Source organism: Panicum virgatum, unplaced genomic scaffold (assembly GCF_016808335.1).
Source record: "Panicum virgatum strain AP13 unplaced genomic scaffold, P.virgatum_v5 scaffold_5140, whole genome shotgun sequence".
In the NCBI taxonomy this organism is placed as follows: Eukaryota; Viridiplantae; Streptophyta; class Magnoliopsida; order Poales; family Poaceae; genus Panicum; species Panicum virgatum.
In genome coordinates, this window is record NW_024376478.1 from 16815 (window position 1) to 39333 (window position 22519).

General features: G+C 49.7%; 1 protein-coding gene across 1 annotated transcript; it reads left to right on the forward strand.

Annotated features, from left to right (window-relative positions):
• The first annotated feature begins 456 nt into the window (after positions 1-456).
• On the forward strand, positions 457-16573 carry LOC120694355 (UPF0481 protein At3g47200-like). The gene is made up of 2 exons (XM_039977486.1): positions 457-1271; positions 15568-16573. Exons 1-2 carry the CDS (start codon positions 552-554, stop codon positions 16348-16350), a joined length of 1503 nt encoding a protein of 500 aa, XP_039833420.1. The 5' UTR covers positions 457-551; the 3' UTR covers positions 16351-16573.
• The last annotated feature ends 5946 nt before the right edge of the window (positions 16574-22519 follow it).

Here is a 22519-nt window from a genome sequence, read left to right on the forward strand (position 1 = left end):
TACCTGAACTATGGAGCACTGGCTATTTTGCCTTTGGCTGACGCAGCACTGGCTATGCATCCTATCTAGGCTAGAATTTTCACTTGCGTTCTCTCCACTCGAAGCTCAAGTATATACGCACATCTCGTGTGGGCTTTAATTTGGAGAGGTTCCTTTCTTCTTCCCTCGACACCGCTAGTCCTACATCTGCTTTACTCTGGCTCCACCGAAAGATATGCCTGGAGCATCCTGTGCTCCTCCGTCTTACTTTATCCAAAGCGTAGTCCCTAATTAACTTTAGTGCTCATTACGCACTGGTGTATATGTGCGCAACTGATCAAAGCGATCTGCACCACCATGCATCCTGGGCTCCTGGCCTAGCTCCTTTTGTTCCTGATTCCCGACCAAAGCATGCATATGGATTAATGGAGCTTCTTGATTACTAGTACTCCCGCGGCAAGAAAGGTATAAGCTTGTCCCATGCGGCATTCTCTGTCTGTCCATATATGGGGACATCGTACCTGACAAAACAACGTACCTGACAATAACTACCATAGCACCTCACTGCGGGGATGTCTACCAATGCTAGCTCGAGCTCTAGTTGGGTGGTGGAGATACAAGAGGAGAAGATGCCGGAGGACTCTGGGGGAGCAAACGAGGAGCTCAGGGATGGGTCCGAGCTGGCCTTGAGAGCCGAGAAGAAGGGCAACAGTAGCAGTTGGATGGTGGACATGGAGAAGCTACTGCTCGAGGACACCAGGCCATCGGTGGAGATGGCGCGGTGGAATCAGTGCTATATCTATCGTGTGCCGGAGTGTCTAAAGAAGATGACCAACAGAGATGCCTACCAGCCGCAGTTCGTATCGTTGGGCCCCTTGCACCATGGCGAGACCCATCTCTTGCCCATGGAGAAGCACAAGAGGCGGGCGGTGCAGCACGTGGTTAAGCTGGCTCGGAAGCCTCTAACGGAGTTCGTCGCAGCAATCGAGCAAGTGGCCGATGAGCTCGAGGCCGCCTACGATGGCCTTGATGATAGGTGGCGTGGAGTGAACAGGGGTAGCTTCGTGCAGATGATGGTCACGGATGGATGCTTCCTGTTTGAGCTGATGCAGCTAAGTCTATTCGCGGAAGGGGAAGGTGATCATACTGGTTACGCGGACAACGACCCCGTCTTCAGCAGGAGCAGCTTTCAGAATTTGTGGCCAACACTGTGGAACGATATGATCGCGATGGAAAACCAAATACCTCTAGTCGTTCTGCAGAGGATCGCACTTTGGAGTGACAAACCCTCGGTAAGTTATTTGTGTCCCTCATGATGCTTGACTCATACCCTGCTTCTTGCAAGTGCCTAGGTGCTCTGTTGTTTGGTTCAAATATACATTTTTGTTGTACTACTCGAGTAGCAATAAGCAGTGACACTTCGTACTCGTACAAAATCTAAACTATAAAACCGGATATTCTATGCATGAACTTTTTAAAACCAGTCAAATAACCTCTTAAGGTGGTTTTGGATAGTGGTTTTGCTACAGTGGCACGGTTTTGTCTTTTTCTTTTTTTATTTATTTCTGTTGAATCTTTAAAAAATTATAGTAAATTGTAGAAAATCATAAAATGCAAAATCTAATATTTTTGGACTCCACATGACTACAAAGTTATACAGGATCAAATGAGTATGAAATTTTTACTACAGATCAAGCATATAATAATTTTCCAACCATAATAATTTTAGCACAATTGGACCATAGAAGTTGCAGCTATGTGTAGACAGTTGGACAAACACCACACACCCTAGGAGGGGAGGTGACCTTTATGTATATATGCCATATAGGCTTGAGGTACAAGTAAGTCAGGTACATGACTTATACAAGGCAAATACAGCATATACATCTAATACCCGCCCTCAGTCACAGGGGGAGCTTGGCGAACACCAAGACTGGACCTAAACTCAGTAAATAACTGTACAGGGAGCCCTTAGTTATTATGTCAGCAAACTGATGCGAAGAAGGTACATGGAGGACCCGAACTTGGCCTAAGCCAACCTTCTCGCGAACAAAATGGATGTCAATCTCTATGTGCTTCGTCCGTCGATGATGAACTGGATTGGCAGTCATATAAACTGCACTCACATTGTCACAATAGACGACCGTAGCCTTCGAGAAAGGAAGATGTAGCTCCTGAAGCAACTAGCGGATCCAGCAACACTCCGCAACAACAGGAGCAACTGCACGATACTCGGCCTCAGCACTAGAACGGGAGACTGTAGTCTGTCGCTTGGAGGACTAGAAGACTAAGGTGTCACCGAGATAGACACAGTATCCAGAAGTGGAGCGTCGAGAGTCAGGACAGCCAGCCCAGTCTGCATCAGAGTATGATGTGAGAGAATCAACAGAGCCCATGCCGATCTGAAGACCAAAAGTCAGAGTCCCTTTGACATAGCGCAGGATGCGCTTGACAAGAGCAAGATGTGGCTCCCGAGGATCATGCATAAATAAGGAGACTTGTTGAACAGCATAAGCAAGATCAGGTCGAGTGAGAGTCAAATATTGAAGAGCACCAGCAATACTCCGGTATTCAGAAGGATAAGCAACAGGAGCTCCATCTGATGCAGAAAGCTTGGACTTACAGTCAACTGGTGTCGTGGTAGAATGGCAATCACTCATACCAGCACGCTGTAGAAGATCCAAAGCATACTGCCGCTGTGACAAGAACAGGCCCTCAGAAGATCGAGTAACTGAAATCCCCAGAAAGTGATGAAGAGCACCAAGATCAGTCATAGCAAACTCAGTGTGAAGCCGACCAATAATAGAATGAAGCAAAGCATCTGAAGAAGCTGTGAGTACTATATCATCCACATACAGCAGCAAATAGGCTATCTGAGAACCATCCTTGTACACAAACAAGGATGTGTCGGAAACTGAAGAAACAAGGCCCAACTATTGGATATATGTGGCGAAATGCTGCTACCACGCTCGAGGAGCCTGTTTCAAACCATATTGTGACTTCTGCAACAGACAGACATGATCAGGATGTGCTAGATTAATAAAACCTGGAGGCTGCTGGCAGTATAGTGTCTCATCAAGATGCCCATGAAGAAAGGCATTTTTCACATCAAGCTGATGAATCGGCCAATGATGAGAAACTGCAGCACTAAGAACAACCCTAATAGTCGAAGGCTTAACCACAGGACTGAAGGTCTCGTCGTAATCAACTCCATGCTGTTGTGAAAAACTCCTAACAACCCAGCGAGCCTTGTGGCGAGCAAGAGAGCCATCTGAATGATACTTGTGTTTATAAATCCACTTGCCTGTGACCACATTGGCCCATGGTGGGCGAGGAACAAGGTGCCAGGTTCAATTATCCATAAGAGCTTGATATTCATCCGCCATAGCAGCTCGCCAGTTAGGATCAGCAAGCGCACTCCGATAATTGGATGGAATCGGAGAAGCAGCAAGGTGTGTAGCAGATAAATTCTTGTAGCCCCTTGGCTGAATAGTACTTGTCTGGAGACGAGTAAGACGCCGTAAAGCAGGAGGCGGCGAAGAACCGCGCATGGGCGCCTGGGGCACCAAGTGAAAGTTGTCGGCCGGTGGTGGCGGCACAAAAGCAGAAGGCCGCGCACGCACCGGTCCTTGTATCGGGCGCCGTACTGGAGGTGGAGACGGAAGGCGACTGTAACACCCGGTTTACAAAGGACATAAACCGAGCAATCATATATGCGCCAGGATCAAGTCACACATATATACAACAGAATCATCAAGATATCACAACACATGTCACGTAAAAAGAGATAATAAACGAGTACGAGTTTATTATTAATATATGACATAAATGTCTCATACAGCGGAAGCGTAAAACAAAGGTACGGAACTCTCCCCGAAGTAGGGCGCCACAGGGACGTCGACTGGGAGACGACCGCCTAGAAGTTCATGAAGTTGCCGATGTAGTCCTCCACGTCGTCAGGAACTGAGCAACAGTAGGATATACCCAAGAGAGAACAAAAAGGTGTAGAGGAAGCAAGCGTGAGTACACAACTTGTACTCAACAAGTATAACACAACTATCAGGCTCTAAGGTTAGCTGACTCAACTGCATTAGCTTTTAATCTTGGCAAATTTTATTAAAGCTATTTACTAAAGATGAGTGAATTACCATAACCCAGAAGTTACATAAGAGATTAATCAAGATTAATTATAGAACTAGAACCAAGCCAAACCACCAAGGTAACCCCACTAATCAAAAGGAGGATCTGTACTGCTCATGACCGTGATCACGGCTAGTATACCAGTTTTACACTCTCGAGAGGTTGCACATTTTTACCCACAAGTCATGAGCTACGCTAGTTGTTCATCCCAATTCCTTTGATGAGATGACTAGCAAGCGCACTACGAGACCATTACAAAGGATCACGTTGGTAAGGTGTAACCGCTAAGGATTCTGGATCAGCGACGATGGGGCCCACCTCACGGGGGTACAAGCACACAGCACAGACCAAGCCGGAGGAGCAGGGACCATTGAATCTTACCACCCCTCTTGCCCCGAAGGTAAGTTACTCCCCAACCAAAATGACCTAATTAGTAAGTCGAGATCGTCCCATTCCAGTCTTGTGGTTGCGCGGTTATCCCAGGTTGTCGCTCTATGAACCGGGTCCTTATGGAGAGTGGCCAACCAAGCACTAAACACGGTGCTGGCCCCCTAAACCATGTTTATATCAAAAACGTATTTTAAAGAGACATAAACCACTCAAGCACTCAGTACAGAGGGTACGCTCTAGAATTAAGTTGCATATAACCATTAGTCAAATTAATTAAAAAGGACCAAGTGTGTGAGAGCGTCGTACCTAGCACAATCTAACCAAAATGCAACACAAGGTATATATAAAGAATAAAAGGTGGCTAGGAAATCCTTATAGGCATACAATATTAAAATGCAGTATCAAATTGTATTTAAAAGTGATAGGAATGTTTATGTTATACTTGCCTTCCTCAATGTTCTCCTGCTGCTCAAACTGCTCAAAAGGTGGCTCCTGGTACTCCTCATATGGCTCAATGTCTTCTCACGATCGCAACGCCAAAACAAAGTCCAACATATACACATGCATGCAAACAATAGGCAAAAGCTAAGAAATAGTACATCATTACATAAAAATAGTGCATAAAACTATACTAAAACTATTCTATGTGTTACAACGATCGTGTGGGCGCAAAAACCACTTAAAACGAAGCTAAAACGTGCAAACTAGGGCTAAAACAAGGTCTAGGGACTAAACTGCGAGAAAACTGAAAGATCCAGGAGGGTTCGGGCAAAAACTAGGGACCTAAATGTAATTAAACCTTAGCTTCAGAGCTCAGCGCATAAAACTGCACTCTAGGGACGGCGGACCCTATTTCTGGAAAGCTCAGGGGCTTCGGTGTAAAAACAGGGGCTGATGCGCAATTACTTTTGAACTGCGCTGGACTGCGGGTTGATTCTGCAAAACTCCAGGGGCTCTTTAACAAAATAACCAGGCTGAAGGGGTACGCGCAGATCTGATCCGTTGGATCATGATTGTGCGATCCAGAGCAAACCGATACACCGTTCTAATCTTGGGCGTCCAGGACAGATAGTGTGGTCCAGATCAAAAGGTGCACGGGAAGCGGCGGCGTTCTACTGCTGACGACAAATCCCGCGGCGGCGCGGCTCGGGACTCACCGGAGTTCACCGAAAACGGTGCTCCGGGGTCAAAACGACAGGGCTTTGGGTCTGGGATGGACTATGCGACGCGCATAATCCACCAGGGGCCTTAGCGGGGCTCGGCAGGGTCTCTGGGTTGCGCTAGCAATGGAGGTGGCGGGTCTGCACGGCGGTGCTCGCCGGCGCAACGCGTTCACGCCATTCTGGTGCTGGATTGTGGGTGCAAAGGGCTCGTGGAGCTTGCGCGGAACTAAAGCAAACCGAAACCAGGGTCGTGCGTGGCTAGGAGATGCTGCACCGTGCCCGCCACGGCGGGTCTGCGCCTGTGCGGCGGCGGAGCGCCGGCGAACTGCGTTCCTGCCGCGGGGTGGCCTACGGGCTGTGAATTCTAGCGCAAAAGGACCAGCGTGAGGTGCTAAAGCTTACCGAGGCTCGGGTTCGAGCAGGGAGGCCGTGCAAGGGCGTCGATGTCGAATCCGGCGGCGGAGCTCGGCGCTGCGCACGTGGACGAGTCGATGCAGGGATCCTCCAGGCCTGCTGATCACTCGAGAAGCTTCGTGCGGGTCCAATGAAGGTGTGCAGGGGGTTAGGGTGGACTGAGATACGCCGGCGGCGTGCAATTGCCATGGCGGACAGAGTTCACCTGCGGGTTGTCCGAGCGCAATTCCGGCGTTGCACCGGTCGGGGTCGAGGATGGCCGGCTCGAGGAGCTTCCTGGCATCAAGGCGAAGCTCCTGTGGTGGTTTGCAGGGGCTAGGGGGCAGCGAGGCGGTGGGTTTACGATGACGCTGACCGGCGGCGAGGGTGACGCGGAGCTCGTGGAGCTGCTGCAGGGCTCGGATCGGGGAAAACGAGGGTTCAGAGGGGGTCGCGGGTAGTTTAAAGGGAGAGGGCAACCCTTGGCGTGCGTGCCCGGTGTGTAGTGGGGTGCGAGTGGCGCGGTTTCGGGTCAGTTACCGGCGTGGCAGAGAACAAAGGGAGCTGGTGCGGCGAGGAAGGAGGTAAGGAATGAGGAGATGACATGCGGGCCATCCCTGTCAGCGACCGCTGGCGAGTGGGCAACGCTGGCGTAGGCGAACGGGCTGCGGGGTGAACTGGCGCCGACAGGTGGGCCCGCCCTATCAGTCGGAGAAAGGACGCAGCTCGCGACGCGGCTGGAGCATGTGGGAGAGCTGGACCTCAGCGTTGGGTTTGCTGGGCCAGCACGGGGATGTGGGCCGCCGGAAGAGGAGAGGAGTGCGGGCCGAGGAAAAAGGCTGGGCCTGCTGGTTTCCTATTTTCTTTTCCTTTTTCTTTTTAAACCAAACCAAATCTAAATGAATTTGAATTCAAACCCTAACCACTCAAACAAATAAAAGGGATGCTCCAGCATGAATGCACAAACATTTTTACCCTATGATAACTTTTAATTACTTATGAAAGAAAATAAAACATGATATGCATGTCTAAGCAATTAAAATCTTAGGAAACTAAAAGAAAACATATTAAATTTATTATAAAATGCTGAAATTTAAATTAGGGTGTTACAGTGACGAGGTGGATCAGCAGGTTGCAGCGAGTCAGCAGGCTGCTGAGGTCGTCGAACATAGACCTGACCGAAGCGGCCAGGCGGACCAGCAGGAGCAGCAGCCTGCCGAGGAGCTGCAATCGACCCGCCCGGTCGTGAAGACGTTTGAAACAGACTGGGTTCCCGAAAGGTGAACCCGACCCTCTGTATCGTCGTGATAGTCCCTGGATCAGTAGCTATCACATACAGAACTGATTTCAATTGAATATCACAGACATAACTCACGTTTACAACATCACATGGGTTTATCTATTACATAATCCAAAGGATTGTAATACGAATCTCAGAGTACAAGCCCCTTGGGCTAAAAGAAAACAAACAGAAAGCGGAAACGATATCTAGTCTTCTGGGCAAACTTCATCTTCACGAATCCTCTCCACAGGCAGCTCGGAGTGTAGCTCGGGCCATCCTTCACATCATCTTCCTTTGTCATCCTGTCGACTCCTTCACTCGGATCCTGCATCTATCAGGCTATCCCCAAGGATGGGATAGGTTCACTTCACCATCCGTATGCAAGCTTTATTGTGGATGCAAACGGTAAAAAGATAATGCCAAGGATAGGCTATGTCTTCCTATGCAAGCAGTATATGTATAAGTCATCCAAAACACCTCTCAACACGGGCAGCTCCGGCAACCCGGACTCCCGGTCTCCTATCTTCCACTACAACTGTCTCGACCCTGTTTCGGTGCGGGAACTCCCTCTCCCCGCACCTTAGCTGCTATCCAAGCAGGAAAAGTAGACTAGAGGGAGGTAGAAAAGTATATGTGGATCTAACTACAATGTGGCGCCAGATCCAGAGTTGTTCATGACCGAGTACGTGGCTATACGTATAGTTTTGACCCTGCAGGGGTTGTACACCTGTACTCACTCGCCCCGTCACTAGCCGACCCGTCGACCGACTGACTCCGAGGCACCAGTCAACGAAACTAACGGCTACGGCACCATCCTACTCCCGGTCTGGGGCGCGTCCTCCCGCAGAAGGTCGCCCGGGGCTGTGAAGCTATCTAGAATGGAATCTCATGGATCCTGCGATCGGGGACGATGGGGTCCTGTCCTCTCCCCCTAACACTGAAACACTATCCTCCTGCAGTAATGGTGCCGCGCATAGCTAGCTCGGGCTGGGTCCCTCCTCATAAAGGATAAGTGGTGTGCACGTTTGACATAGTTCCGTCACTAGAGCCACAAAGTCAAGTCCTTCATCCAGCTGAGACGAGCGTCTTCATCCAAGTTGGCATTCCATCAACACGGTCTGCAATCGATACCCATTACAAGTCTCCTCCAAAACTACACCTCTACTATGTTCCCACAGGAACGGTCTAGCACCCGCCACAGGTGCCCATCACCCATTACAGGTGCTCACAGGATCGTGCCCAACACACAATCCCCGGCTCTCGATCCGAAGATCAGAGAAAAGGGTTCGCTCGCCCCCGCTGTAACCTAATCACCAACTCCCATATATGTGGAGGCAACTTCCAGCAAGCAAGGACTATCAAATCATATATTCCCATACCCCAATTCTCACTCATAGTAGCAAAAGAATGTATCAATCAAAGCTAAGTATGGGAAACAAGGAATACAGAAAGTAAATGGCCATGCAAGCTCATCTCATCACACTCAATTTGGGAGCGTAGCGTATCTAGCAAGCAATGCCTAATAGGTATTCAATCTCGAATGGGCGTGAACCTAATAGGTCTTCGTGGTCTTTCTTGGTCCTTTGACGTCTTCTGGTCATCCGGTACGTCCTTCTGGGTCCTCCGGGTGTCGGGGTAGTCCTTCTGGATCTTGTGCTCGTCCGGGACGTCAGTCAACTCCACCACGTGAGGACCTAGCCGTAATTACGTATAAGTACAGGGGCCAAAGTGCAAGAATGCACAAAACAGGCTCAAAAGAGATCCAACTCAAGGCTGTGAACTGAAGGCCCAACAAGGCTCGGCTCGGTCTTAACGGATCGGCTAAAGCAACGGCTCGCAGGCCGGCTTGGCCTGCGGCTCGGGGGAAAGGCCGGCTCGGGCGAAAAAGGGCCGGCCTGGGCTTGGCTGGTTGGGCCGAAAGAGGCCCGCACGTTTCTTGGGCTCTCCCTCTCATCTCAACTCTCTCTCTCACTCTCCCTGGTTAGTGGGGCCGGGCTGTCGGCGCGCCCCTACGTCTGACAGGCGGAGCCCGAGTGTCCTTCACCCGAGGATCTGGTGTGGCGGCCAGATCCGGTGCGGATGTCCCCGTATGTGCACGCGCATGTGGCTTGACGGCGGCGGAGCAGGGCAGAGCGGACCGAGGCTGCGGCGGCGCGGCCCAGCGGTGCGTTTAGGGTTCCTGGCAAAGGTCTGGCCTCTCCTCTTCCTTGGCGGCTTCTGTGGTGGCGGCGACGTCGGGTCCTGCGGTCCCTCTCGGCGGCACGGTGAAGCTTCCTTGGTGGCGGAGCACAGCTTGGGTGGTGTGCCAATGGGATCCGGCGCGAAGGGGCTCCTCCTCCCAGGGCGTCGACGGGCTTCTTGGCGGCGTGGCGAGGGTTCCTCGGTGCAGTCCAGCTGAGGGCGCGACGACGGCATCGATCGGCTTCCTGGCGGCATGGCGACGAAACCTCCCGGCGTCGACTACGAGCGAAGCTTGGTCACGGCGAGGTGGAGAGGCGAGTACGTGTGCGCGGGGGGGCTCTGGTCTTCCAGTCCCGCGGCGTGGTCGAGGCGTAACGGGTCTAGGGACACGCGTGTGTGCGGCTTGTGGCGTGCGCGCGTGCGGTCTTCGTGCCGTGACGTCGCGACACAGCGACGACAGCGGAGCATGGCGAGGATGGGGTAGCTTGGGATCGATCACAGCGAAGCGACAGTGAGTCCAGGCACGGAGCGGTGATGGCAGCCGGAGGTGTGGCTTGGGCGTATCTGTGGCGCGTGTGCACGTGCTCATGGGGTGTGCGCGTTCACGGTGGGCACGGCCGGGCATGGCAATGGCGAGGCCATGGCGTGGCGGTTTGGACCTGGTGATAGTACCTAGTGCGCACACGTGCGGATGCTCGGGAAGCCGAGACCGTGGCATGGCGAGGCAAGGGCCAAGTGAAAACAAACGAGTTTGGTGCTCGGTGAGGCCTTTGTGCGCGTTCGCGAGCGGAACGCGGGCGTTCCCGGTCGATCGCGACACAGTGAGGGCTAGAGCAGGGCTGGGTTGTCAAGGCCGAGTTGGAACGCGACGGTGGTGCAGCAAGCATGCCATAGGCGTCGCACTAGGTGTGCGTGGGCTTGGACTGGTGGCTGCCCGGAAGGTGTTCGATGAAATGCCCCAAAGGGCTGGCCACGTCGCATTGCGACGATGCGGCTGTGCGTGTGCGTGCCATGGTGTTAGAGAAAGTGCGGCCTTGGGCGGTTTTCATGAACGTGCGCGCCGGGCATGGCTGTGGCAAGGCCATGGCGTGGCTACGGCGGTGGTGCAGCGCCGCCAGGGCAAGCGACGACGGGCTGCGGGGTCGGAACGCGGTGCGTCGGGCTCCTGCACAAGAACGAGGGATAGGGGAATCTAGGGCCAGCTACTGGAGGGTTCATCGGCGGCGTTCCGCTCACGCCGGACAGCAAGGCAAGGTGGAGGGCGACGGGACAGCGGCCTACTGGTTCAGGCTGGGGATGACGAGGGCGGCGCCGTGATGAGGCATGGCCGTGGAGAGGTGGAGCAGTGCAGGCAGCGCAGCGACGTCGATGTCGTCGATCGGGGCGCTGGCGTGGTGAAGCTCCCAGGCGGCGGCGTCCTCGTCCTTGGCTGCTTCCTCTCCCCGGTGCTGCAGCGGCGCTGTGCTGCTGGAGGCACTCCTCCGGCGGCGCTCCCACTGCCCCTCCTCCTTCTTCTCCCCTTCTCCTCTCTTGGCTCGCCTTCTCTGCGTGCTCTGCTTCTGGCGGCGGCAAGGGAAAAGCAAGGCTAGGGTTGCTAGCAGCGGCCGAGGCGGGTTTTATAGGCGGCAGGCTAGGGCACGGAGCGGCCCTGGCTCGCGGACGGCCGAGGATTCTCGGCGTCCGGGCCAGCACACGCGGCAGCATCCGACGGCATGGCTCGGCTCGAGGTGGTGCGACGGGCGGTCAAAAGCGCAAGGGAAAAAGGGGGCGCGCGCGGCGGGCAGGCGGCCTCCGCGCGTTGTCGCGGAGCGGGGGAGCGCGGCGCGAAAGGTCAAAAGGAGGGGCTGAGCGGGATGACGCGGCGGCGCAGAGGGGGCGTTCGGCGTCGGTGGAAAAAGGCGAGGCGGAGAAGAGGAACAGAGGAGAGCGCCTGATAGGTGGGGACCACCTGTCAGTGGCGGCGAAGGGAAAAGACGCAGGCGCGGAGCTGGGCTGGCGAGCACGCGCGTCCGCGTGGGCGAGCTGGGCCAGGCCGGTGCGGAGCAGGCCGAAAGGAAAGGGGCCGGCTGGGTTGGCAGGCTGGCGGGTTGGGCTTGAGCGTGTGGAGCAAGCCAGGCTTGATGAGTGCTCGGGCCAGTTTGGTTTGTTTTTTTTGGTTTGGGCTGCCATGCATTAAAAGGTCAGGTGGGTTTTGGGTTCTGGCCGGACTGGACTAGGGTTTGGACCGGGTAACGGGCTCGGGTTAGAGCTCGGGTTTGGTCACGGGTTTGGATCGAGTTAGGGGTTAGGACAGGTTAGGACTTGTTAGAGGTTTGGCTTTAATTTGAATGACTCAATTCAAATTAAGGCACACACAAGGGTCAGCTTCTTGAAATTAAATTGAGGGGCACACCTCAATTTAATTTCCACACAATTTCACACAATAAAATAAATCCAAATCGAATTTAAATTAAACAAGGCAGAGCCAAATGAATCCGATAACTCCAAATATTCTCACACTAGCAAACAATAACCTTAAATATAAACAAAGTTTTAAATTACTAGGGTTTTTGAGAAGGTAGAAATTCTTCTTAGGGTGATAATTACAGCATTGCCACGAAATTTTTTTGAAATTCACATTTTTCGACTTTATAACATTCCGGAAGAATCCGGGATGTTACAACGTTGAAGGGTCTAGTGGGGGTACAAAACCGCTCCAACCAGTGCCGGAGGCACCCGAGGAGGAGGCTGGTGGGTGTACAGGACCGCGCCCACCAGCACCGGCACCAGCGGCGCCAGAAGTCGAAGAAGAAGGCGGCTGCTCGACATCTGAAGATGGAGCGATCGATGCCCAAATCACTGCATTGTTAGTAGAGCAAGGCACAAATATATCCGAATCGTCGTCTTGTAGAAAATCAAAAGAGGAAGATGGGACGGGGTTGTCATGGGCGAAGGGAATGTTAAGCTCATCAAAAACAACATGGCGAGAGATGATGACGCGACGAGTCGAAAGGTCTAGACAACGATAGCCTTTATGTGCCAAGGGGTAACCTAGAAAAACACATGCAGCGGACCTCGGAGCGAGCTTATGAGGTGATGTCGCTTGAAGGTTGGGGTAGCAAAGACACCCTAAACCCGCAAGTGAGCATAGGTGGGATAGCTGCCGTGGCGGCACACATAGGGGATCTCGCCAGAGATAGAGGTGGAGGGGCGCCTGTTCAGGAGATACGTGGCTACAGATAAAGCCTCGTCCCAGTATGGTGGCGGCATGGAGGCATGCATCAGCATGGTGCGCACAGAATTATTAAGGGTTCGAAGAACACGCTCAGCTTTGCCATTTTGAGCAGATGTATAAGGGCAAGAATGACGGAATAAAATACTACGGGATGCTAAGAGGTCCTGGAGGTAGAGGTACTAAAGGGAAGGCGCGTGTGTTTGCCTAGTTGACAGGCATGGCATAGGGAGCGATCTGCTTCAATACAAGTGATGTGTTTATTCTGGTGGAGCGAGGATACGGTGGCTGGAGCAGGATGACCAAGGCGTTGATGCCACAGCGAGGTGGAAGCAGCAAGGAGGGCGTGGGCAGTGTCTGGTGCTGTAGCAGTGATGGTGTACAAGTCGCCAGCACTATTGCAGCGAAGAATCATGCGCCGCGTCCTGAGGTCCATCACAGAAAAACCAAGGGCATCAAATTTGATGGAACAACTATTGTTGCGGGTGAATTGACGAATGGAAAGGAGATTGCGAACTATGGATGGGATGACAAGGACGTTGTTCAAGACGAAGTTAGATGCTATGGTAGGAAGGAAGGGCTGACCACGAGACGTGACTGGAATACTAGTGCCATTGCCTACAACAATAGAAGAATGCGGTGAAGGGGTACATGAGAATAGTATACCTTTAGAGGAGTGCATGTGGATGGTGGCGCCGGTGTCCATGACCCACGGAGACGAGCCTTGGACAGACATCTGTTGAAGAGCGGTGATGAGGCATGCCAGGTCCCAGGAAGGCGTGGGGGCCTGGGAGAACTGGGACAGGGCAAAGGCGGTGTGGGCCTGCTGTGGCGCAAGGCCCAGCAAACCCTGTTCGCTCCACCCGCCTGTGGTGGATGGGCCTCCGTGGTAGCCAGCTCCCTGGCCGTCCCAGCCGCCCGCCTGTCCTCCCGCCTGGGTGGCCCATGAATTGAAACAGATCCACGGGCCAGTCGGATAGGGGGGTCGCAGGCTGGCCACCCTGCTACTGTCCGCCGCCGCCGCCTTGCTGTCCGCCGCCGCCGCCATTGTGCTTCTTCCTGGTGCGGTGCTGCTGCTGCTGTGGCGCGGCGGAGGACGCCGAGGAGAGGCGGCAGGCAAAGCCGCAGCCAGTAGAGGAGGGCGATGCGACGAGGGCAGTGTTGGCAGTGACGGAGGCCTCGTACGTGAGGCAGAGTTCCTTCAGGGAGAGCTGGTCGAGGGCCGTGGCGAAGGTCATGCCGGGTGTGCCAGCGATGAAGTCGCAGGTGGTGCTGAACTTGGGGTTGGCGCCACGCAGGAGGTTGAGGACGAGGGTGCTCTCCGCGACTTACTCCCCGACGTCGCAAAGGCGATCAGCAGCCTGCTTGACCTTCTGGCCGTAATCTTCAACATAGAGGTCGCCTTGGTTGATGTTGTGGAATTCATGGTTGAGGTAGATGGAGCGCGGAGCCCTGTTCGCCATGAAGTGGGCTTCGATGGCGACCCAAAGCTGGCGCGCTGTCTGATCCGGTGCCATGGCGAAGTCGAGCACGGATTCAGAGACGGAACCGTACAACCAGCTACGGACGCAGCAGTCTGTTTGGGTCCAGGCGACATCGGGGGTAGTAGGAGCTGCTGTCCTGTTGATGTGCTTGAGGAGTCCAAACTTGTCGCACATGGCCTTGAAGTAGGTGCTCCACTTGGTGTAGTTCCCTGAGCGAAGTTCCAGCATCACAGGGACATGGGACTTGACGTTGATGGTGGCGAAGGGGCTGATGGCGTCTCCCATGGCGGCGGTGCGAGGAGAGGATGCACTGTCGGTGATGGAGGAGGACATCGATCGGAGGAGGAGCAGGGGGATGGGATGGTGCGATCTACAGGGAGGAGGCGCCGGTGGTGTGGTGGATGACGTGCAGGGATGTGCACATCGGAGCAGATTGGATCTGCTATGGGGGAGGAAGGTTAGGCGCACGGCAGGGAGCAGCACGCCCTAGGGCAGCGGAAGGAGGAGGAGGAGGCGCATGGCCAGGGCTAGGATAGGGCCCAGTCTCGTGATACCATGTAGAGAGTTGGGCAAACACCATACACCCTAGGAGGGGGTGACCTTTATATATATAGGCTGTATAGCCTTGAGGTACAAGTAAGTCAGGTACATGACTTATACAAAGCAAATATAGCATATACATCTAATACTATGAATTGTTTCAATTAATTATAGAAAAGTATAGATCTAAAGCTATAGCAAAAACTTTATACTAAAGAATACCATATTATATCTTCACTGTGTAGATCTACTCACGTGAAATCCAACAAAATTAGATTTCCCATTTTATAATTTTTCTATGATTTACTATAATTTTTCAAAGATTGAGCAGAACAAAATAAAAAAGAAAAGGACAAAACCACGCCACTATAGCAAAACCACCGTCCAAAACCACATTGGGGGGTTATTTGACCGGTTTTGAAAAGTCCATCGGGGAAAACATCCGGTTTTATAATTTGGGGGTAAATTAGTCCACCATGAATAGTTGGAGGGTTATGTAGACTTTTTCCAAATTGCTTCCTCTATTTTTCAATTTTACTAAACTAAATTTCTTTTTTTCCAATCACACCTTCTGATTTTATTGTATACAACTTTAATTTGCCATTTAAAGTAGTCGGTGATTTTATTGTATACAACTTTTAATCGCCATTTAAGTAGTCCGTGACCAAAGGTTATTTTTCTTCTTTATGAGTTTTTATAATAATAAGCTTAGAATCATTAGAGTATCTATCCGAGAATTCTTCTAGAATATGGAAAAAATGAGAGAAACAGTAAATATAAGAAATTTTAATTAATTGTGAGCAGAGCGCTCGATGGATCAACAATACCGCGCGATGTCTTCTGTGGGCCCCACGAATTGAGGAAGGCTGGGACAACCTTGGCCTTCATTTACTGCACATTCTTCACAAAAGCTATTGCGGCATCACTCCGGAAGAGCCAACAGGCAACAGCTGCAGACAGCAGCTGCTGCAGTGGGCTAGCAGCTGCTGGAGCCGAGCGGCTGGAGCTGCAGCCGCAGCCGCAGCCGCAGAACCTCGCACGCCCTGTGCTGTTGAGCTAAACGAGGCAGGGATCCAGTTCAAAATAAGCAACACTGAAAGTATCCATGACGTTGACTTTGATAATGGTGTGCTCAGCATGCCGGTGTTCGAGTTCCACGATCAAACGGAGGTGGAGCTCCTCAACCTGATGGCATTTGAGTGGCTACATCCCGACCCCAAATCTGACGTGAGGTCCTACATATCCTTCGTGGACAAAATTACGGAGTCAGAAAGAGATGTGGCACTTCTGAGATCCAAAGGGATCTTCGTAAACATGATAGGCAGAGACAAGGCGGTGGTGGAGATGTTCAACACCCTCACCAAGTTAGCAAGGACGCCAGACGAAGGCAGCAGGCTATACCGCGTGCTATCGAAGGTGAACGCCCACTGTAAGAAGCGCCGGAACAAGTGGCGCGCCATGTTCATGAACAACTATCTGAGCAACCCCTGGGTATTCATCTCCCTCGTGGCCGCCGTCATCCTGCTCATTGCCACCATCATGCAGACCATCTACACCGTCGTGCCGTTCTACACCAGAAAGGACTAGCAGGATCAGAATTCTGTGGCAACATGTGGCTCTAGTGCTCTGCTTATACTATCTCAGTACATGTGGACAACTATTATTGTTTTCTCTCCATTATTATTGTGTGCAATGTGGCTTTCTATGGTAGTGATATCTGCCTTTCTATATTTGGGTTGTACGTGTGGACCATTATTATTTCTCTCCATTAACGTTGTTGTACCATTTTATTTGGAGTGAGATTGTGTTACTGTGAGTGTTATGGCTCTGCATCTGTGCTTCGCTCTGTGCATTTTTCGGAGATTACATTGTCTTTAATTTGACTCTGAGGGAAGAACATTCAGCAGTGTTTGTTTACACCATCGGTCACGACTTGTAACTAGCTAGCAGGCATCTTAGTTTTCTTTTTGATCGAGCTTCTGCTGATGTTTTCATGCTAGCGCCCGTGCGCTTAAGCCATATATTATTTCTCCACTGGGGATGGCATCCAATATAATGCTAATCTGGGCTGTATTTCTTTGAGCTGCTAATTCCAGTCAAGAAGGAATTGATGGCTGGATTTTTTTTCATAGATGTACAATGTCAATTGCGCCGCCGTGCGCACGGGGGGCAGGTTTGTATTGTTGAGGTCAAGAATGATGCCCGGTTTCTATTTTCTGCCCTGTGAAATTAATTTTACCCTATGGTGTTCCTCCTGCAACCGAATGTGTCAACAACATCAACAATTCTGCATATTCCTCCAGAAGCCATAATGTTTCCTTTGTAATTAATGTTGCCACACTTCTTCGTACATATCCTGCTCATGACTTCTTACGGTTTAACATTTTTTTTCTATCAGTTGGATGATATCTGGACATGGCGCAGGAATGCAAACTGCAACTAGTAGCAAGTGACAGGACTCTTACTCCTGATATTTTCTATCGTCCATTATTGGGGTCGCATGACTCCTGATATTTTTCCACTCCAGATTCTATATTTTGGGTCTAAATCAGCCTAACAAACAGGCTTACATATGTAATCCAGTTAAAATTGTTCCGGAATATTTTTTTTTGTTCCGAAACAATTTTTTTGTTGCACAATTGTTCTAGCAATAAAAAAATTATTCTGGAACAAACAAATAGTTATTTGGCCTTGTGTGATGATTTGACTGTTAGTCACACGTGTGACTCCTAACATTTGGGCATTATTGACCATTGCTGTCATAATTGGGCCGTAGCAAATCTCTGGGCCTAATCAAGTATTGTTTGCCTGTGTGCGCGTTTGTTGAAGAGTCATGCATGTGCCAGCTGGGCTGGGCCAATTTTATGCTGTACTTGTGTTTGTATTGATCTCGTACGGATGCCATTTTGAAATTCCCCTCAAGATCGATAGAGGCTATTTGCTTTATGAATCGACATAAGGAATCATCTTCTTTAACTCTCCGTTGGAGAACCCTATTACAACAAAATAATTGTATTTCTTTAGTCTCCGTTACTGGGTGAATTAGTACTTTAATTAGTCGTTAAATCACAGCATTTTGCTTCTGCAGATATCTTTACTGTTTCTCTTTTAATTTATTCATTTTCTGACATAATACCGCTGTTGATATTCTGTAGTAATTTATGGAACCCCAAGTATATGCCTTTTCATCCCTGTTCAAACTTCATCTATCTAAAGACTTATTAGTGTACCTTTCTATCACTACTATAAAAATAATTTGTAGAAACGTCTTTTTTTAGGGGCGGATCAAAAAATAACTCATTCCTACCACTACAAGAAATTCTTTAATCTATGACGAATTTTTAGTGATATTTACGAAAAATATCATAAACAGACAGGATCTATGATAATTTATGAATTTTCGTCACGGATTTTTAAAAAAGAGACAAAACTGGGCTTCAAACCTAGGCCACGGAGACAAGACAGTCGCTCCCTACCACCGTGCCAAGCCTTAGTTTGTGATGATATTGAGTAATAAAAGCTTTTATACCCTTTCATAACATGGCCATGTCAGCGCCATGTCACCATCGGCTGAACAACTGAATTTTTTCTCAAAAAATAGAACACCACGGCGGACAGTCCGCCAAGGGGGGCGGACAGTCCGCCAGCTAACATTCAAACGGGCCGCTCTCTGTTCATCGCCCATCCAATGGCTAAAATCATACTAATGGTTCGGATGTCGGAACATTTTGAACTGCGGACGGTCCGCCAAGGGAGAGCAGACAGTCTGCCATCTAACTGAAACCGATTAGTTTTGGGTGTCCGAACAAGTGGACGGTCCGCCCGGGGGCGCGGGGTGGGGGGGAGGGGGACAGTCCGCCAGCTAACATTCAAGCAGGCCGCTCTGCGTCCATCGCCGATCCAATGGCTAAAATCATACTTATGGTTCGGATGTCCGAACATTTTGAACAGCGGATGGTCCGCCAAGGGGAGCGGCGGTCCGCCAGCTAACCGAAACCGATCAGTTTCGGGGGTGCGATGAACACGTGACGCGCCGAGGCTGCTGGATATATCATATTTTATTTTTTTAATCCGTAATAAAAACTTGAAAATGGTATATCTCAGTCATACTAACTTCAAATTTATTGATTCTTTTTTCTAAATTTTTCAAAAAAACACGAACTTTCATTTAATATACTATTTGTTTGTATGTTCATCACTATTTTATGAGTCGTATTAGTATGGTTTCATTTCTCCCGTCTAAGAAGAGAACACGAAAATATATTTTTGCATAACATTTGTAAATGTAACTTCATATTTCCTAATGTTATGGTAAACATAAGGTTATATCTAAATTTGAAGTTTATACATGTTCGTAAAAGGTTAAATCCCTAATACACCGGGTCTAAGCCCAAATAGTCCGGACAAGGGTTCGGACATCCGAGCTCAATCCCGGATACTCCGAATTTATTCCTTGATACTCCGGACAGTGGTTCGGACATCCGATCTATATCCCGGAGACTCCGGGTTTAAGCCCACATAGTCCGGGTAAGCCACATTATGCTTTGGAATGGTTATTAATAATTGAAAAAAGATTATTCCACAAAAGGTGGCAATGTTAAATGTACAAATATAATTAGTACGGTAAAGGAAAGGCAATATCCAAAATTGAAGTGTATATGAGGAAAGAAATGAACTATGATGTGCAAACTTCAAAGTTTAAGTTGAAGTATATGCAACAATATGAACACATGTCCTTTTTGTGAATAATGTGTGCTCAAAAAAAATTGTGAAATCATGTGAAACTTTTTTTGTTATGCTCTTCTATCCATAAAATGGTTCCATGCCAAATTTTAGAATTTTCTGAGCAAATTTAAATATTACTACAATTATTGGATAGTAGATTGGGGATATGAGTTTGAGTTGTCTCTAGAAGAAAGTTACAATTTTTTATATCTATAGAGGAAATGGGATACAATACATGAAATACAGTTAAATATCAATTTTATAAATTTTTTTGAATCATTCTGGTGGCACATGTAGTTCAAATTGGAATTTCTTTCTATAAACACACATAAATTAAATTAAGTGGTAGAAAATAGCAAATGTGTTCCAAAATAGTTGAGAATTCTCCACAACAACTTACATATTGTTTTGTACATGCAAAAAATATATTTACACCTATAACATAAATATATTTTTATGTGTTACTTCATAGTGGTACAATAAATGAAAAAGAAAAGAATAGCGTTAGTACAGACTAGGAATGAAAAAGGCCAAAATAGCCCAACTAACCCAACTATTGGTGACCGTCCATTGTCAATTCAGTTGTTCAAATCGCAGCGCCATGGTATAAAAGCGTACACAAACCTTAGCACACCTCCATCCCGTCGCTCCCTCAGCCTCCTCAGATCCGCCTCCACCTCCGCGCTCCTTTATCCCTTTAGATCCGCACATTACTGGAGTGTAGCACTGTAGCACGGAGCCGGTGAAACCATCCTCCCGCAGCTTCAGCGGCTTCACTCCTCCCGCAGGCAAAGCTGCTTGTTTCAGCTCTGTCTCCTCCCAAAGGGGCCCTACATCTCGCTCGACCGCCTCCTCGGCCTCTAGATCCGCCTCCCCTGCTCCGCCTCCCAGTTCCCCTCCCCGGAGGCAGCGCGCGTACACATGGTGGCATGCTCGTTTCCGAGCAGCGCAACGCGGATCTTCTAGGCGGCCGATGCAGGCTCACCTCCACGGGCGGCAAGCGGCGCGGACCCAGCTCGGGCACTCCTTCTCGTGGGTGGTGGTACGTGGATCTAGTGGAGGCGCGGCCCCAGGTGAAATGCACGGATCAAGAGCAGGCGGTGCTTCTTGCCTTCTTCCTCTCCTGCTCGGAGCGGATCGAGTCCGTGAGGTTCTTCCTCGGCAGCTCGTGCTCGGCTTCCAGCGGCGCGGGCTTCCCCCACCGACGACGGCGTGGTTCTCGTGGGCTTGGCGGCAGTTTCTTCCTCCCCGGCGGCACATCTCCTCCACTCCGGCCATGGCTTCTTCCCCTACCTCCAGAAGACCACCTGCTCCTTGTGTGATACGCCGCTGCCCACATCCGCAAGTGTAAGATCCGGTCTCTCTCTCTCTCTCTCTCCCTCCCTCCCTCCCATCCGTTCTCCATCAGCTAGATCTACCTAGGTTTACTATTTCTCTCTGCGTGCTGCTGGATTTTCCCTGATTATTCACTGGTTTTGTGTTTTCAACCCAATTTATTCAGGCACTTTCTCTGATTCACTCCTTTGGAAATGTTCCTAGCAATTAGTAGTTAAGTCATTGGATTATATACATGTTTCATTGTGCGAGTTTCCAATGCATCTAAATACCTTTCTTGTCTGCTTCCACTGTCGAGGATCAAGTGACGAGTATAAACTGCAACAATATCATGGGAGTAATACTCTTACGATCACTTGCTGTTTGTGACATGTCAAGTCATTAATCAGTTTGAGTACTTATGTGATGCTTTCCATCTATTAAATGTTTGAAGCTTATCAACCAGGCTTATTTTATCTAGGATATTTGAAGCTTCAAATAAAAATGTTTGTCTTCAATTTACTTTGAAGAGACATGTATGTCTGTAACTACCATCTTTCTTTTGAGCAGCCAATCTTTTAGATTCCCTGCAATTCTCAAAAGTTAACTATGCATTGACATTAATTTCCTTTTTGGTTGCTTAGATGTCAATGCATAAAACTGTAATGCCTTTTGTTCTGTCATTTTTGAGTTGAATATTGTTCATTTGTGCGTGTATGGAGTAGATATTGTCAACTCTATCAAAATGAAAGTAATGCCTTTTTTCTAAAAGTAATGTAAAAGTTAATACATTAACATTTAAATGCAAATATGTTTCAATCATTACTTTTGCTGTGAAAGTAATATAGCTCTAGGTGTGTCAGACCCGGGGCAGCGGGACTGCTCACAGGCGTGGAATATTCTAGAGTAAGGGATAACGCATGGATGTAGCTTACCATACTGTAACTACTCATATAAAAGTATGACTAGTTGATGTACAAAGAAACTACCCGACCATGACGGAGTAGGATTCTGCTAGGACTTTTCATGTAACCCTGTCCCCCCAGACTATATAAGGGCGGGCAAGGACCCCTCCAAAACATACAATCACCTAAGGCAATACAAACCAACACACAAGACGTAGGGTATTACACTCTGGCGGCCCGAACCTGTCTAAATCCCTGTGTTTCTTGCACCATCGCATTCTGATCTCGGAGAGTCCTTGCCTACAACCAATCTCCTCGGGGTATACCTCGGAGAGCTTGGCGGCTAAACACCGACAGCTGGGTAGGGGGCTTCGCCAACGATCCTCGGAAGAACTTGATGGCACCTTGCGACGACAACATTGTGCCTCCTAAGGGCACCACCTTTTTCGTCGGCTCTTGGGTCTTTGTGGCAGATGGCTCAGGTAGTTTTGACAACCACCTGATCAACCCCAGCGCACCAAAGACATCAGAAGCTGCTCGACGCTGCGCAGTCGATGATTTTGTCGACCATCTCGACGAAATCCCTCTTCCAGTTCACGTCAAAGAAGTCCGAGAACAACCCGATTTCGACGTAACCACATCCAAATCTCCTTCTGAATTGGAAGAAGATTTGGATAATCTTCTAGAAATCACAAGACCGGCAGCCACCGTTGATCGAGAGGCTTCCGCCTTAGATATCCATCAGGACTCTGATCGTGACAACTCAGAGCCGACAGGCAACGTGATCCCGCCCATTACGATCGAAAACTACT